A 15,537-nucleotide genomic window follows, 5' to 3' on the forward strand; every position below is an offset into this window, starting at 1 on the left:
AAAACATAAAATAGTGGATATATATGTGTGTGTGTTTCAATGTTTAATATTGATTTATTTATTGTGTGTACACTTTGGAGGACCAAACCTAACGCATAAAAAATACACACACACAAAAAGGAAATGTGATTGGTCTACCATAGGCCTCTGAGACGCCAAACAGATAGTCAGTGGAAAATGTTGTGATAATTGTCTGCACAAATAGCTTTTTAGAAAGATTTTGGAAAAAACGAACCTAGTTTAATATTTAAGACGGGTTTAGACTACAACACAGATACTTACACATGAAATTGTTTGCAGTGAATAGTAAACTGGAACTGGGTAACATGTGCTGACTTCCGGCCGGACAGCGTTCAGTGCGCGCGCCGACTGTCAGTTTGGTTTGCGCGTTCTCGTGAAGCTGAGTCAGTGAAGTGGACAGCACATTTGAAGACTTATCAACACCGTTAAATAGTTCATAAAGCTGCGACTGAAGCCATGTCAACCGATTCGTGGGCTCTAGCTGTGGACGAACAAGAGTCAACACCCAAGTCTGTGAGTGAAAATGTGATTTTAATTGTGTTGTAACGGATTAGCGCACTAGCGGGCGGTGAGTCAGGGATGGGCTGCGTCCCAAATCCACGTGAGCTTCCTACCTAGACGGCATTTCTGAATGTCCAAACACGGCTTCAACCTTGGGTTTGAGATATAACGTTATATGTATGAGATTTGAAATCTAGATCAGTTTTAGTGGCTACAGTTTGACTTTGAACCACTTAAGTTAACTATGAAGTTAGTGTACACTGTCATCATCTATGTGATTTCTGCCTGTGCTGTTTCAAAGCTAGTGAGTGTTTGTGTAATTTAAATTAACGTGATGTGTCTTTTATGGCTAGCTAACACTTACACAAGCTTCAAATATGTCTAACGTTACTTGATTTAAATAATTGGTCAATTTAATACGTTTCTATTGGTAAATGCTTAATCTGTGAATGTTCTTTAGTGAATATTGACTCTGTGCATGGCATTTATATTTTCTAAAAATGTAAATTCTGTTGTTTAACAGATTAAGAACTCGCGGATTTTGGAAGCGGGAGATGCAGCTTTACATGGGACTGATGGTAGTAACGTTTAACATTATTATTATATTACATTAAAATAATAGTTCACCCAGAAATGTATATTAATGTAGTTCCAAACCTGTATGACTTCTGCGAAACGCAAAAATAACCTTTGAAAAATGTTTTTTTTTTTTTTTTTTTTTTGGTCACTGAATGGGAACTGGAGCATTAAAGCTTCAAAAAGTAGGCAAAAGCACTATGAAGGGTCAAAAAAAATAGATAGATAGATACATAGAAGTTACTCAGCAACGAAATTCATTTTAGCATCTAACATTACCAGAAGTGCAAAGAGACAAACCTGCAATTGAAAAATATACATCTACAGTAATAAATAAATATCTGAGTAGTAAATATATATATATCCATATGACTTGTGCGCTATATTTCAAGTCTTCTCCAGCACAATACTGTAAGAGCAGCTTTTTATGAGGAACTGACCAAAATGATGCTATGTTCACTAATAACCTTGGCATTCCTTGGTGCACTATTTTGATTGAATCAGATTTTTTTCCCATTGAATTAAAATGATCTGGTACTTGGTAGAAGAAACTACCAGTCTTTCTCTCAAAATGTCCTTTTTTGTTCCTCTTAGCAACAAAGACATACAGGTTCGGAAAGCGAGTACATGATTTTTGTGTGTGAATTATTAAAGATGTATAGAGATGTGTTGCTGTGTTGTTACAAAAGAGAACTGTTAGCAAGAATTGCAGTAAAAGATTTCTTTGCATTTTCTTATGTGTCATTTATTTTCCCCTCGTGTAGATGATGCTGACAAACCCGAAGAAGAGGAAAAAGGTTCATTTTTAAACCGTTACAGTCAACATAAAATCTAAATTGAGCCAATTAATTTGCTTAATACACATTTAGTGCTATTGTGAATAATTCTGACTTTAAAACTGTTGAGCTATTTAAGTTGTCTTAAAGGTGTGTGGCTGCATCTTACGGTATTTATTCAAATGACACTTAAGCTTTATTGATTGACAGTATACAAAAAAAATCCAAATAAAAACATCATTGTAAGCCTGCTTCTTTGCAAATATACTATTTCAGAGGACAAAGCCACACAGTCTCTCCTGAATAAATTAATCAGAAGCAATGTGGTCAACAACACAAACCAAGTGGAGGTTCTTCAGAGAGACCCAAACTCACCTCTGTATTCAGTCAAGACCTTTGAGGAGCTGAGACTGTGAGTACTTCATATGGTGTTAAAGAAGTAATGACATCTGAGGGAAAAGAACTGTGAAGGTCTTTTTTTTATTTATTCAGAAAGTATATTTATCAAAAGTGAAAGAGTTTTTATATTGTTACAAAAAAAATGTGTTTAAAATAAATGCTGTTCTTTTTAACTTTCTATTCATCAGAGAATCCTGAAAAACTATAACTTTTTCACAAAATATTCAATATTGATAATAATAAGAAATGTTTCTTGAACAGCAAATCAGCATATTAGAATGATTTCTGAAGGATCATACAACTGTTATTTTAAATTGTAATAATATTTTGTATACTGTTTTTACTGTATTTTTTATCAAATAAATGCAGCTGTGATGAATATTAGAGCCAAACCCCAAACTTTTGAATGGGAGTTTATATTGCTAGCATTCAGAACAATGACTGTTGAATATGTAAAATTCTGAAATAAGACAATGCACTATATTTGTAAGCTTCGACACTTCTCGGGTGGCTTGCGTGTTTAAATTTTATTACTTTAAATTTCCGTAACTCAGGAAACCTCAGTTGCTCAAAGGCGTTTATGAAATGGGCTTCAACAGACCTTCTAAAATCCAAGAGAATGCCCTTCCCATGATGCTCGCCGAACCGTAAGTCCACATATATTTTATACATTCAATTTTAGTTGAATACAGACGTCATATTGAGGGTTTGAAGTGAAAAGTGAATTGCATTTTAGCCACTTTGTCTCCAAACACTCAGTATTAAACAAAATCACTTCTGGCAGGTTCCATAGTGAGAAATAACAATGTTTTGATGTACAAGGTGCTGATAACAGTGTGTGGGTGTGTATAATACTCACACAACTGGAGTTAATTTCTTTTTGTTTAACTAAAAGTGTGGTTTGTCATTAGACAGCAAAAAAGAGCGTGTGCAGAGAGACACATGTGGTTTATCTCACTGAGATTAGTGGGGCGTTCTAGATAAACGTACAGTATTTTACACAGATTGGATATTTGATGCACAATATTGGACCATTATAAAGTTTATGTGAAATCTCTGAGAGTATGTGTGAAGTAAGTTTCATATAACACTCATGAACAGACTTTTTCCTTCATTCGCAGACCTCAGAATCTGATCGCTCAGTCTCAGTCTGGCACTGGTAAAACAGCCGCCTTCGTGCTGGCCATGCTCAGTCATGTGGACCCAGGCTTAAAATGGCCTCAGGTGAGCTTGAAAACTGAGATTCACTGTAATGTTCCCTTTCATTCTGACCTAAGGCAAGATACTACAGGCAAAACCATCGTTTCATCGCATCAATTTTGAGATTTTAGGCCATTTTGTTTACATAACTTGCCTTATTTTAGACTACTGGAAAGAAAAACATTCAAAATGCACATTTAAGTGTTTATTTTATTACATTTAGTCTGCATCTGTAGATTTCTCAATTACGATAAATATTTTTAAAGGCCGTTTTCTCATACACCAAACTTTCCAGTTTTATTCTTAAAAAATTGTGAATTATTTATATTTTTTCTGGCTGTTGACAGTATTTTCTGATTAATGGAGTGATACAAATAGATATTCAAAATCTCATCTTTAAACTCAAATATGTCAACAAAATGAAACAAGATTTTTGAACCTGACTTGATCCAATGTTCAGATTTCTGTTCTGGACTTTTATGCAAATTAGTGCACATTTGACTAGATAATGCTTCATCTCCTCCAGAACGCAATTAAATTCCGATTGCCAGCCCCTGAGAAATATAAATGCCCCCCAATTCATGTGTCCTGGCGCCAGGCCTAGCCTCTTGTCTTTCTAAACTCGGGGTGGAACGGATCATAGTTAATCTGATCCATACAGACCTGGCCCCACGTTTCGGCACGCTTGTGGTTTGAGGATTAATTGCAAATTTTAACTATCCTAGAGTGAAAGTTTATCATTTGCCTGCGTTTTGTCTTGCCAATTCACACATTCAAACAACTTTCCACATTCCAGCGCAATAAAAGGCTAAAGAGAACTCAATTCGGTACTTGCGCGCTGTTACAATATCGGATTGAGCGCAACACCGAATTGATTCCTCTTTCATGTCTCCTTGCACTTGAACGGACACAGACACACAAAATGATGTCAAAATGCCCGTCTTGGCAAGTCTCATCTCGGTTATGTCTTAAGTGAACGTCGTAAACAGTTGAGAAAGATATCGGATGTGTATCATTATATTGGATCCATGCATTAGGTCTTAAAGTGACAGCAGCCTATAAATACCTGCTGCTGTCTATGGGTGTCTGCGTCTCGAATCAGCTCCCTAGTTCAGTAGTCAGGTCACTGCTCAGGGAGTCGGCCATTTTAAGGGCTGTCTCAATCGCAAAATCCTACCAGTGCACTGAAACGTTCACTTCACTCCCTAAAAAAGTCCCACAATGCACTGTGAAAACCATCGAGCATCGCGAAACCTTAATCATGTGAGTCAACTCACTACATGATGAAATACTAATTCATGACCTAGGAAGCAAGGGATCTGATTGAGATGCACCCTGTCATTAATGTTAACCAAACAACAAAACACAGCTTTAACAAAGATTAATCTATATGTAATTTGTACAGTGAACACTATATAGTCATTTTACATTTATTACATTTCTGTACCTGAATACTACTGTTAGACCTTACTTTATTTGTAACTGTTGTATTGTACTTGTCTAGCCTTGTAATTAGTGTATTCTTATTTGTTTACTGACTGTTCACTTGTCTATAATAATGAGTAATAAATGAAAAGCAAAGTTACAAGAAGGGTTTGTTGTTTTTGTTTTTCAAAAAAGGAGCAAAAGAAAACCAAATCTGCAAAATATTTTCTTGCATGAACTCATAAAAGTCACAAGTAAATGTTGCTAATACTTTGGTGTCCAATCTGTGTCTTTCTTCCAGTGTTTGTGCATTTCTCCTACATATGAGCTCGCTCTGCAGACGGGTAAAGTCATCACGCAAATGGGCAAGTTTTATCCTGAAGTTACACTGGCATATGCCGTTCGAGGACATAAAAGTAAGTGGCTTAAATTAAGCCTCCGAATATTGCGTAAACATGAAAACCAGATCTAAATGCATGATGGCTTCTGTGCCCACTGTCAGTGGAGCGTGGCGTTAAGATCAAGGAGCAGATCGTCATCGGCACACCTGGGACAGTTCTGGACTGGTGCGTTAAGCTGAAGCTCATCGACCCGAAAAAGATCAAAGTGTTTGTTCTGGACGAGGCTGATGTCATGATCGCCACACAGGGACACCAAGACCAGAGCATCCGCATTCAGAGGTGAACGTTCCCTAGTGTTTGGAGAATTGGCTTTCAAACCGGGCAAATGCATACAGACAGACTTTTTTTTGTGTGCGTGTGTCTGGATCTAATAATTGATTTTTTATTATTATTAAAAAACATAAAAAATGCATTTCATAGAATGACTTGATAACACCTTTTTAAATATGTGCATGATTTTCAGATTTTATATTTGTTTGAAAAAGTGTACTTTCTTTGTTACAATGCTGAAATTCATGAAAGAACTTTGCTTAAAGTTTAAAAATAATACTTTTTTTTTTTTTTTTTTACTTATTACTTAATTAGGCAGAGAGGCATTTTTCCTTTTTTAAAAAACTGTTAGTATTGAAGAATTGTTCATATCCAACATGAAAGGATGCAATTTTGTTGTCATGTAACATAAAAATGACAAAACAGGAATTGATATTATTACTGATATTATGACTGCAAGTTCACACGTGGTCTACCCTCATGACCCTAATGACTGTGTGTCAAGTATCAAAATTATGCATCTTAAAGGGATACTCCACTTTTTTTGGAAATAGGCTCATTTTACAACTCCCCCAGAGTTAAACAGTTGAGTTTTACCATTTTCGAATCCATTCAGCCGATCTCCATGTCTGGGGGTCCCACTTTTAGCATAGCTTAGCATAATGAATTGAACTGGACAAGACCATTAGCATCTCCAAAAAATTAACGAAGAGTTTCGATATTTTTCCTATTTAAAACTTGACTCTTCTGTAGTTACATCGTGTACTAAGACCATCGGAAATGGTAAAGTTGCGATTTTCTAGGCTGATATGGCTAGGAACTATACTCTCATTCCTGCGTAATAATCAAGAAACTTTGCTGCCGTACCATGGGTGAAGCAGGTGTAATGATATGACGAGTATCCCTTTAAAACATGTCCCATCATTTGACCTTTTTTGACATTTAAAGTTGTTAGGTCAAACCCCAAGAAAACATAATGATAATCATGATTAAAATTATATTTGTAAAATAAATACTTTTTTATAGTCTTGAATTATTTTAACATTTTTAATTGATTCTGTGGACACTTGTTTTTGAGGTGCTAGGAAAATATGTTCCTCCTTACACAACTTAAATTAGTCATTAAATCTGAGCTTTTGTTGTTCATTTTTTTGTTGTTTGTTTTTTAATATGAACACAAAGATAACATTTCTTGACATTCTTATTTCCCACTTATCCTTTTGCATATTTTCCACAAAAATAACAACACATTTATCCTTAAGCTTCTCTGGCTTTTTGGTTTAAGACTTTTAAAACTAACTTAAAATGCAAAGAAGTGGCAATATGGTTTAGCGTTAGATTGAGTATAAACGTTTTTTACCGTTCTTACAGAATGCTGTCCAAAGGCTGTCAGATGTTACTCTTCTCTGCCACCTTTGAGGACTCTGTGTGGAAGTTTGCCGAGCGGGTCGTGCCGGATCCTAACATCATCAAGCTAAAACGTGAAGAGGAGACGCTGGACACTATCAAGCAGTATTATGTGCTCTGCAATTGCAAGGAGGACAAGTTCAGCGCGCTCTGTAACATCTATGGAGCCATCACTATCGCACAAGCTATGATCTTCTGTCACGTGAGTCTGTTTGCCTCTGGTTGATATTTCTGTGTTTTGTTGTTTCTTGCGCTCAATCAATCTAATGTTATCGTCTTTTCTCAGACTCGAAAAATGGCCAACTGGCTTTCCGCCCAGCTGTCTAAAGAGGGCCACCAGGTGGCGCTCCTCAGCGGGGAAATGGTGGTTGAGCAGAGAGCAGCAGTTATTGAACGTTTCAGAGACGGCAAGGAGAAAGTTCTCATCACTACTAATGTCTGTGCAAGAGGCAAGTCCACTACCCAATATACATATAATCAGATTTTTACATCCTTGATAGAATATGCTATTCTAATTATTTGTAATATAACTACTCTATGGCCCCGTTTACACCTGGAATTTTAATCTGCCTCTTTTGACCACTTTCACCCACTTCTGTCCTGATTTTTTCGAGGGAAGGGTCTACGGGCGGGTAAATGTATAGGTTTTTTTTTCTAGCTCTTTCAAGACCAGCTGAAGAACCAGCTGTGTGTTAGAAATCAGGAATTTCAAACTTGGGTCTCTAGCCGACAAAGATTAAATCCTGTCTGACTAGCGCACTTCCCATAATGTTTAGTAGGCAGAGAGTTGACAGTCTTTTGTAGCTTTTCGAACACATCGAATTTTAGACCCCATTTTAGACCCCGTTTACCTGTATTTAGCGTCATCCACTTGTGATCCGATCAACCACAACGCATCTTAAAGGGATACTCCACTTTTTTTGGAAATAGGCTCATTTTACAACTCCCCCAGAGTTAAACAATTGAGTTTTACCGTTTTCGAATCCATTCAGCCGAACTCCAGGTCTGGCGGTACCACTTTTAGCATAGCTTAGCATAGATCATTGAATCGGACAAGACCATTAGCATCTCTCTCAAAAAAATGACCAAAGAGTTTCGATATTTTTCCTATTTAAAACTTGACTCTTCTGTAGTTACATCGTGTACTAAGACCGACGGTAAATGTAAAGTTGCGATTTTCTAGGCTGATATGGCTAGGAACTATACTCTCATTCCTGCGTAATAATCAAGAAACTTTGCTGCCGTACCATGAGTCCAGCAGGCGTAATGATATGACGCAGCGCCTGAAAATAGGTCTAATAGGTTAGACAAACTTAGTCCCGGTCACGTTGCAAGTTACTGAGCTGGGGACTATTTTCAGGCGCTGCGTCATATCATTACGCCTGCTGGATTTGATAGAGATGCTAATGGTCTTGTCCGATTCAATGATCTATGCTAAGCTATGCTAAAAGTGGTACTGCCAGACCCGGAGATCGGCTGAATGGATTCGAAAATGGTAAAACTCAACTGTTTAACTCTGGGGGAGTTGTAAAATGAGCCAATTTCCAAACAAAGTGGAGTATCCCTTTAATACCAGGCGTAAACAGGGGCAATGTGTAAATTCTGCCATCTTCAAATAATCAAGATGTCCATCCACAGGTATTGATGTTGAACAAGTGTCAGTGGTGATCAACTTTGACCTTCCACTGGACAAAGATGGCAATCCAGACAACGAAACGTACCTCCACCGGATCGGTAGGACTGGACGCTTTGGCAAGAGAGGACTCGCTGTCAACATGGTGGACAGTCAGCGCAGCATGGAGATTCTCAAGACATACGAGAGGCATTTTAGTAAGTCTGTCCATTAGTTTATCTCTTAAAAGAACAGCTCACCCAATAATTATTTTATTTTTAATGAATTACAGAAATAATGAGTAATTATAAATTGTAATTTTATAATTAAGAATAATTTTAGAATAATTTTAGAATTATTCTTTTTTTATATATATAATTTATATCAGTGTTATTGTAGTATCATTGAAATACTATTATAGTGTTTATTAATATTTTGAATCCGTTTTTATTTTTTCCATTTTAATTTTGTTGTGTTTTTGTCATTTTTAATAGTTTTTGGTTGATTTAGTTTTTATTCATTTTTATTTTAAACTGTTTTAAACTGAATGAAAATTAGAAATGTTGCCTTTTTTTGTAAATTTGATTTGATTTTAGTGAACGTTTATTTTATTTTATTTTATATATATATATATATATATGTATATATATATACACACACACACACACATACAGTATATATATATATATGCACATTTTATTGAATAATTAATTAATGGATATTAATGTATATAAATTACAAAATAATGAATAATTAAAAATTTATATTGGATTGTTTTATTTATTTGTTTGTTTTTCCCAACAGATAAGAAAATTATGAGGCTGGACACGGATGATATTGACGAAATTGAAAAAATCGCCAACTGAAGTGATGAAAAGCGAAATCCACATTATATTCATAAAAATCAGTTCTGCTGTTACCTTACGATGTTTACATCAATTATCAGTGCATAATCAAAAGAATGCGCTTCGACTCAAGCTTAATGCCAAATAGTTTTCTAGTTATTACAGGACCTTTTGAGTCAGTTTTGCATTTGACAGAGTGTGTTTTGATTTAGAAGTGAATTGCAATACTAATTCCTACATTTAATCTTCTCTGAAGACAGTTTAACGCAGGCATTTTTTTCTGTTATCTACTTGACTAATGAAGCATATCTTGCAGTGTTGCACTACCTTATGGTCTTACGTGTGAATAGAATCATAACAGACTTCAGTATTTATTCTATCACAGTATCTGAGAAGAGAAAAGTCAGTAAGGAAGAGAATCTCAGGTAAATATAATTAACCACTGGGATTTCATCCCACAAATTCGCACACAAATTATAAAGCGCACAAATGACACAGTCCCTTAAGACCAACTCGAAACACTAACGTTCCTCAAGAGCACTTCAGAATAAATAGACATTTTGTAATGAGAATTATTGTGTAAAAACACAATAGAGTACTATTGTGATAATGATGCCATTGTACTTGAACTGCAAAAACCTTTTGGAAGAAGAAAGAGTTTGTTTTGTTCTGTTCAGAAAGACCAAATATTAGTTTGAGTTTTAAGTTGCACTGAATGGTTTGAACATTTGCTAGTGTGTTCTGTTGCGTTGCAGGAAATGCAGCACTTTTACAGAGAACATAGAGCTACTGAAGAGTGATTGTTGTGTTGTAGCTTATATTGTTAGGAATGGCTGCTCTACTCTTGTTTGCGAAAAGCAAAATTATTTTAGTTTGTTTACATTTTTGCTGCTCAAAGTAATGCACTTTGTTCGACTGAAACCCTTTTGCGATTGCATTTAGCATTCCAGGTTTTTTTGTACTTTTGCTGCATTTGGTGTTTTATAGTTGTTTCCTCTATATTCTTATATTAATAAAACTACCAGATGGCTCATTTCTGTGTGGTGTTATCAATCATTTTCACTTCTTTGCAAGCATTAAATGCAACACGTTTCATAATCTTAGCGTGAATTCATACTTTATTATTTTGTTGTTGATGTTTTTTTTTTTTGGTCTTTCCAACTCCTTGCATTTATTGTGAGAAACACTTTTAGCACTTGCAGATGTTTTAACATGCGTCCGACGTGCAGTTTGTGTCAGAATTATTCAATGTCATTATTTTGCATAAAGAAAAAAACGTTCAGTGTATATATAGGGGAAATGTTTTTAATCATCAAGAAAATAAGTCTTAATGGTCTCACAAATAAGTTTAATTTTCTCTAAGCAACTGTTTATCTATAATACATAACCGTTTATCTAGATAACTGTAATAACTAATTTTTCCCAGTTGACTTTGGCATAAAACATTTTTTTTGCCTTCAGTTCAATCTGATATTATTTGTAATGTTATCCTCTAACTCTTTTAACTTAAACTGATTGGATATATACACATTTTACAATCACATATTTAATCATGAGGTATGTAATTCATAATTTGAAATGTTTATCAGACAGCAAATCTGTATTTTTGTGTGTTATTCGAGTGTCCATAGAAAGTTGCCCTGCATTAACGTTTCAAGTTAAATCCGTGTCTTCTTGGGAAATGCATAAAACTGATTTGTTTAGGACACCACATTGAGCCAAGCTCATTGTAAGGTTAGTGAAAGTCCTGCGTGGTACATCCATGGTCTCGATCACACAGTTGTCAAACCTCTCCCTGAATTCCTCCTCTGCGGCTGATAGCACCACCCGGAGCTCGTCTGTTGGCCGGAAACAACACTTGAATCTCTGACCGCATGGAGTTCTGATAGCAAGCAGCAGGCCTGAGTCCTCTGTCTCACTTCCTGTCCCCTCTGACATCACATCCTGCCGGGCCTCTGTGTGGACATGTGACGTGTGTTGACACATCGTGTGGCTGCTGTCACTTTGACTGTACTTCCGGTCAGTAGCTGTTTTTTTCTCTATGGATGGCAGAACTCTGTATTTGTTGAGTGAGACAGGCTCATCCGGGGGTCTGTCTGTATTTGTTTGACTGCCGTGTCTCAGAATGGCTCGGGATCGAAGGCTCTGGTTTGACCTGTCATTGGCCTTGGAAGCAGGAGGTTGGGGTGAAAGAGACGAGGGCCGAGAAGGCGTATCTGGATCCACACTCGAAGTTTGAGCCATCATGGGTCTGCTGCGCCCCTTAGAAGACTTGGGTCTGGTCACATGCATCCTGTCTCCAGAGGACATTGAATTCTGATCAGACAGACAGACAGATAGAGACAGACAGATAGATAGATAGATAGATAGATAGATAGACAGACACAGATATATAGAAGACAGATAGATTGATAGAAGATAGATAGATAGATAGAAGACAGACAGAGATAGATAGATAGATAGATAGATAGATAGATAGATAGATAGATAGATAGATAGATAGACAGACAGATAGATATAAGACAGATAGATAGATAGATAGTTAGAAGACAGACAGATATATATATAGATAGATGGAAGACATACAGATATATAGATAGACATAAGACAGACAGATAGATAGACAGAAGACAGAGAGATAGATAGATAGATAGATAGATAGACAGACAGATAGATAGAAGATATATATATATAGATAGACAGAAGACAGACAGACAGATAGATAGACCAATAGATATAAGAGTTAGATAGATAGATAACGTTAGATAGATAGATAGATAGATAGATAGATAGATAGATAGATAGATAGATAGATAGATAGATAGATAGATAGATAGATAGATAACGTTAGAAGACAGACAGACAGACAGATAGATAGATAGATAGATAGATAGATAGATAGATAGATAGATAGATAGATAACGTTAACGTAGATAGATAGACAGACAGATAGATAGAAGACAGATAGATAGATAGATAGATAGATAGACCAACTAACGTTACCTTATGCATTCCAAATAACTTCAAATATAGGGTTCTGTTTAACTTTAACTGTTATAGGTTAAATTTGATCAAATATTCAATAAATAATCGTTATATTGTAAAATCTTAGATATGTCGTACCTTTATTGTGTTGTTTTGCTTCTTTCAGTCGTTGTTGAAGAGATCAAGCGAGGAGGCATTTTCTCCTCAGGCGCTGGTGTTGCGACGCGCTGGCGTCTCCGTGGCAACGCGTCTGAAGCGGAAGTGCTATAATGAGCTTTTTTGTAAACAATTACGTATTACTGGAACAACGTTTTTAACAGTATTCACTGCAAAGAAATAAGAGATACTGCATAATATCCAACTAGCTCCCAAACGGTTACGTTTGCATATCTTTCCAACTTATATGTATTCTGTAAACTTCTATTTTACCAGTGCAGTCAGATACATCTCCTTTGGTACAGTTCAGGGTGTTATCTATCTCCTTCTAAAAATATGATTTACTTTTTTCTAAAATATATTTATTTATTTCTCTGGCAGTAACCATACTGTTAAACTTTCTTTTCTTTCTTTTTTTGTTTGTGTTTTCTTTTCTTTCTTTTTCAATATGCTTCTCATTTGAGTTTACTGGTGCTGCTGTGGAAAAGTCTGCTCTATTCATATCATTACTCATGAAATTATGTGGGACTTTTTGACCAGATTTTGTGCATCTTGGTGCAAATGATACTATAGAGACATTTCTAAACACCTTTACGGACCATAATTGCAGTTTAAAAGGTGTGAACAAAAGTTCAACAATGATTACCTCTAAAGTTAACATATTGCAGCTGGATGTTGGCATTAAAGTTTCAGAATGATTAAGTGTCTATGCTGGTAAACTAAAGTTTGCAAATCACAAATGTATTTTAGATGGAAGCTTTGTGCTAAATATTTATAATAACCTAAAAATGCATGCTGATCTGAATGTCAAATAATTAGTATTGTATGTCTTATTAAGTGGTGTGCTGTTTGACAATCTGTAAATGAAATTGTAAATGTAAAAAGTATTGCGTTTCATATTCTGGAAAGTTAAAAAAGAAAGTAGCTTAAGTTTAAAAAACAATGTTTGTATTCCTCTAAATGCAAGATATAATATAAGAATAACCATGACAAAAACACAGATTTTATTATATTTAATTATTGCATGCATTGATTATATCAACCAAATCTCCCCGTGTAGTTTCAGCAAAAACACACATTCAACATGAATTCAAGTGAAATAAAATTATCACCAATAATTAACATTCAAGGAAAAGGTAAATGACCTATATATATAAATATACAGCACTTTAAATTTAAATTAAAATATATATCATAAACATCTTGTAGCTTTAAATAAACATTTCTATTGTTCCCTATGCTCAAATACATTCAAATACACCCAGCGTTTAATGCCCACTAGGCCAACAAGGTTGTGTAAAATGAGCAGATCCCTGCTTAAAATGTGCATTAAATCTGCATATTGCATGTGCCTTCGGCAAACCAAATGAATGAACTTTTTGCAGCCAGACAGTAAAATAAGTCTAATGTTTGTAGTATGTTTGTAGTGAATAAGTGAGTATGTGCCACAAGAACTATGTATTAATTAGTGGAAGGAATCTATGGTAACTCCAGGAGGTTGTTCTTGGCATATAAATCTTCTGTGATCTGGTATACTTCAGAGATGAGGGGCAAAGACTCTCCTAACAGAGCAACCACCTGCACCTGATCTCCCGCATTCATCACATTAAAGAAGGTGTCTCGCCCTGGAAGTGCACAGAAGGCCACGCCGACAGCTTTCCGGATGAGCCAGGGGTGGTGCTGAGCCAGAGACTCGTTATAGGCATCCGAACACATGACGGAGGTCTTGCTGTCCTCGGCGCTGGTCCGCAGTCTCTCGAGGAAGAGCTCCAGCCAGCGCAGAGCACGATGGAGCCTCAGAAGAGTCCGGCAACCGGATTCTGGGTGGCTGCCTCTTTTGGTGAGGTCCACCAGCTCATTTTCCAGCTCATACTTCACCATGGACTGGATGGTGACATAGTGGGATCCATTTTCTCCTGAAAGGAAGTTCTCTAGGATCTGGATTTTGCAGATCACATCCTTGGAGATGAAGGAAAACACATTCCCTAAACTGTTCATGAAGCTGGTATGGAAAAAGAGCAGGCAATCCATTATAAGGCAATCCATATTTATACATTTTTGTACTAATTAATTATTTCATTACTTTTCCAGACATTTGTAATTAGATGTTTCTATATCTGAGCATTAGACACTTTCAAATGGGCAATATGACTCTTCCATGAATTAAGATTGATTTATGTGAATTGTACAGGTCTTAAAAATCATAATACAAATTAAATATAACATAAAAATTCCTTCATATTTCCAGAGTCGTGGCAACCCTTTTCAAAGTAACCCTATTAGACCATTACGTAAAACAATAATAAAACATGTACCCACCTGACCAGCTCTTTCCATCCTGCTATATAATATTCAATGTAAACCTCCTTACTCTCAGTTAGGCTTGATCTGAATGTTTCTAAAACCCTTTGAAGACTGAATGTATCTGCCATTTTTGTTATTTCTTATTCAACTACCACGAAATAAACGAAAGATTATTTTGGACAAATCCTTATAACAGGGAATACAAGTCCTTATTTATTAAGTAGCAAGTAAAAAGTATCTTATGTGTTCTTCTTTGGCATCATATCATTAAAAGGCTTTGCTTTCCATTTTATCCTCTCTTGCGATTTCCTACATTCTTTAAGTAACGTAGACAACATTAGGCCAATCAAATCACATTTTTCATGTCACATGATATAAACGTCCATGTGATTGGACGTTGGTTCTTGGCCGTCTGCGGTCGTTTGGGGAATTTAACCAATAGGGTTGAACATGACGTATTCACGCAATGACGTGACATTGGACGTCAATTCTTACTAGCTTTTTTAGGAAGCACAAAGTCATCTTCCACGAGGGGGCGCTTGAGGGCTCAGAAAGTCGAATTCTCCATTGAGCCGCATTCAAATATCTGTAGGCTTTTAGTCTTATTGGAGACATTTATGCACTGAACACTATAATCTTTTTAATTTATGAACTCCACA

The 15,537-nt window shown here is 36.0% G+C and overlaps 3 protein-coding genes across 4 annotated transcripts; 1 reads left to right on the plus strand and 2 right to left on the minus strand.

Annotated features, from left to right (window-relative positions):
* Positions 1 to 211: 211 nt before the first annotated feature.
* On the plus strand, positions 212 to 10,466 carry ddx19a (DEAD-box helicase 19a). The gene is made up of 12 exons (XM_084427344.1): positions 212 to 534; positions 1,046 to 1,100; positions 1,863 to 1,895; positions 2,151 to 2,286; positions 2,828 to 2,920; positions 3,395 to 3,497; positions 5,200 to 5,314; positions 5,401 to 5,578; positions 6,941 to 7,178; positions 7,263 to 7,425; positions 8,615 to 8,806; positions 9,393 to 10,466. Exons 1-12 carry the CDS (start codon positions 478 to 480, stop codon positions 9,452 to 9,454), a joined length of 1,425 nt encoding a protein of 474 aa, XP_084283470.1. The 5' UTR covers positions 212 to 477; the 3' UTR covers positions 9,455 to 10,466.
* Positions 10,452 to 12,661, minus strand: ubxn10 (UBX domain protein 10). Of its 2 annotated transcripts, none has more exons than XM_084427346.1 (2): positions 12,557 to 12,661; positions 10,452 to 11,726 (listed from the first exon to the last, which is right to left on the minus strand). In XM_084427346.1, exon 2 carries the CDS (start codon positions 11,723 to 11,725, stop codon positions 11,087 to 11,089), a length of 639 nt encoding a protein of 212 aa, XP_084283472.1. In that variant the 5' UTR covers position 11,726; positions 12,557 to 12,661; the 3' UTR covers positions 10,452 to 11,086. The 2 variants fall into 2 exon arrangements, with proteins under 2 accessions (XP_084283472.1, XP_084283471.1); XM_084427345.1 differs by having other exon boundaries at positions 10,452 to 11,749; positions 12,557 to 12,656.
* A 774-nt stretch (positions 12,662 to 13,435) lies between these two features.
* Positions 13,436 to 15,202, minus strand: cptp (ceramide-1-phosphate transfer protein). The gene is made up of 2 exons (XM_084429202.1): positions 14,894 to 15,202; positions 13,436 to 14,576 (listed from the first exon to the last, which is right to left on the minus strand). Exons 1-2 carry the CDS (start codon positions 15,004 to 15,006, stop codon positions 14,054 to 14,056), a joined length of 636 nt encoding a protein of 211 aa, XP_084285328.1. The 5' UTR covers positions 15,007 to 15,202; the 3' UTR covers positions 13,436 to 14,053.
* Between the last annotated feature and the right edge of the window lie 335 nt (positions 15,203 to 15,537).

This window comes from Rutilus rutilus (assembly GCF_951802725.1).
Source record: "Rutilus rutilus genome assembly, chromosome: 13".
Taxonomy (NCBI): Eukaryota; Metazoa; Chordata; class Actinopteri; order Cypriniformes; family Leuciscidae; genus Rutilus; species Rutilus rutilus.

Bases quoted from the DNA above. Each gene is read 5' to 3' on its own strand.
- ddx19a (XM_084427344.1), top strand. From the start codon at position 478: ATGTCAACCGATTCGTGGGCTCTAGCTGTGGACGAACAAGAGTCAACA. The intron at 1,896-2,150 runs GTTCATTTTTAA...ATACTATTTCAG, and splicing joins ACCCGAAGAAGAGGAAAAAG to AGGACAAAGCCACACAGTCT. The intron at 3,498-5,199 runs GTGAGCTTGAAA...TCTTTCTTCCAG, and splicing joins CAGGCTTAAAATGGCCTCAG to TGTTTGTGCATTTCTCCTAC.
- ubxn10 (XM_084427345.1), bottom strand. From the start codon at position 11,743: ATGTCCTCTGGAGACAGGATGCATGTGACCAGACCCAAGTCTTCTAAG.
- cptp (XM_084429202.1), bottom strand. From the start codon at position 15,006: ATGGCAGATACATTCAGTCTTCAAAGGGTTTTAGAAACATTCAGATCA. The intron at 14,577-14,893 runs GTGGGTACATGT...TTTCCATACCAG, and splicing joins GGATGGAAAGAGCTGGTCAG to CTTCATGAACAGTTTAGGGA.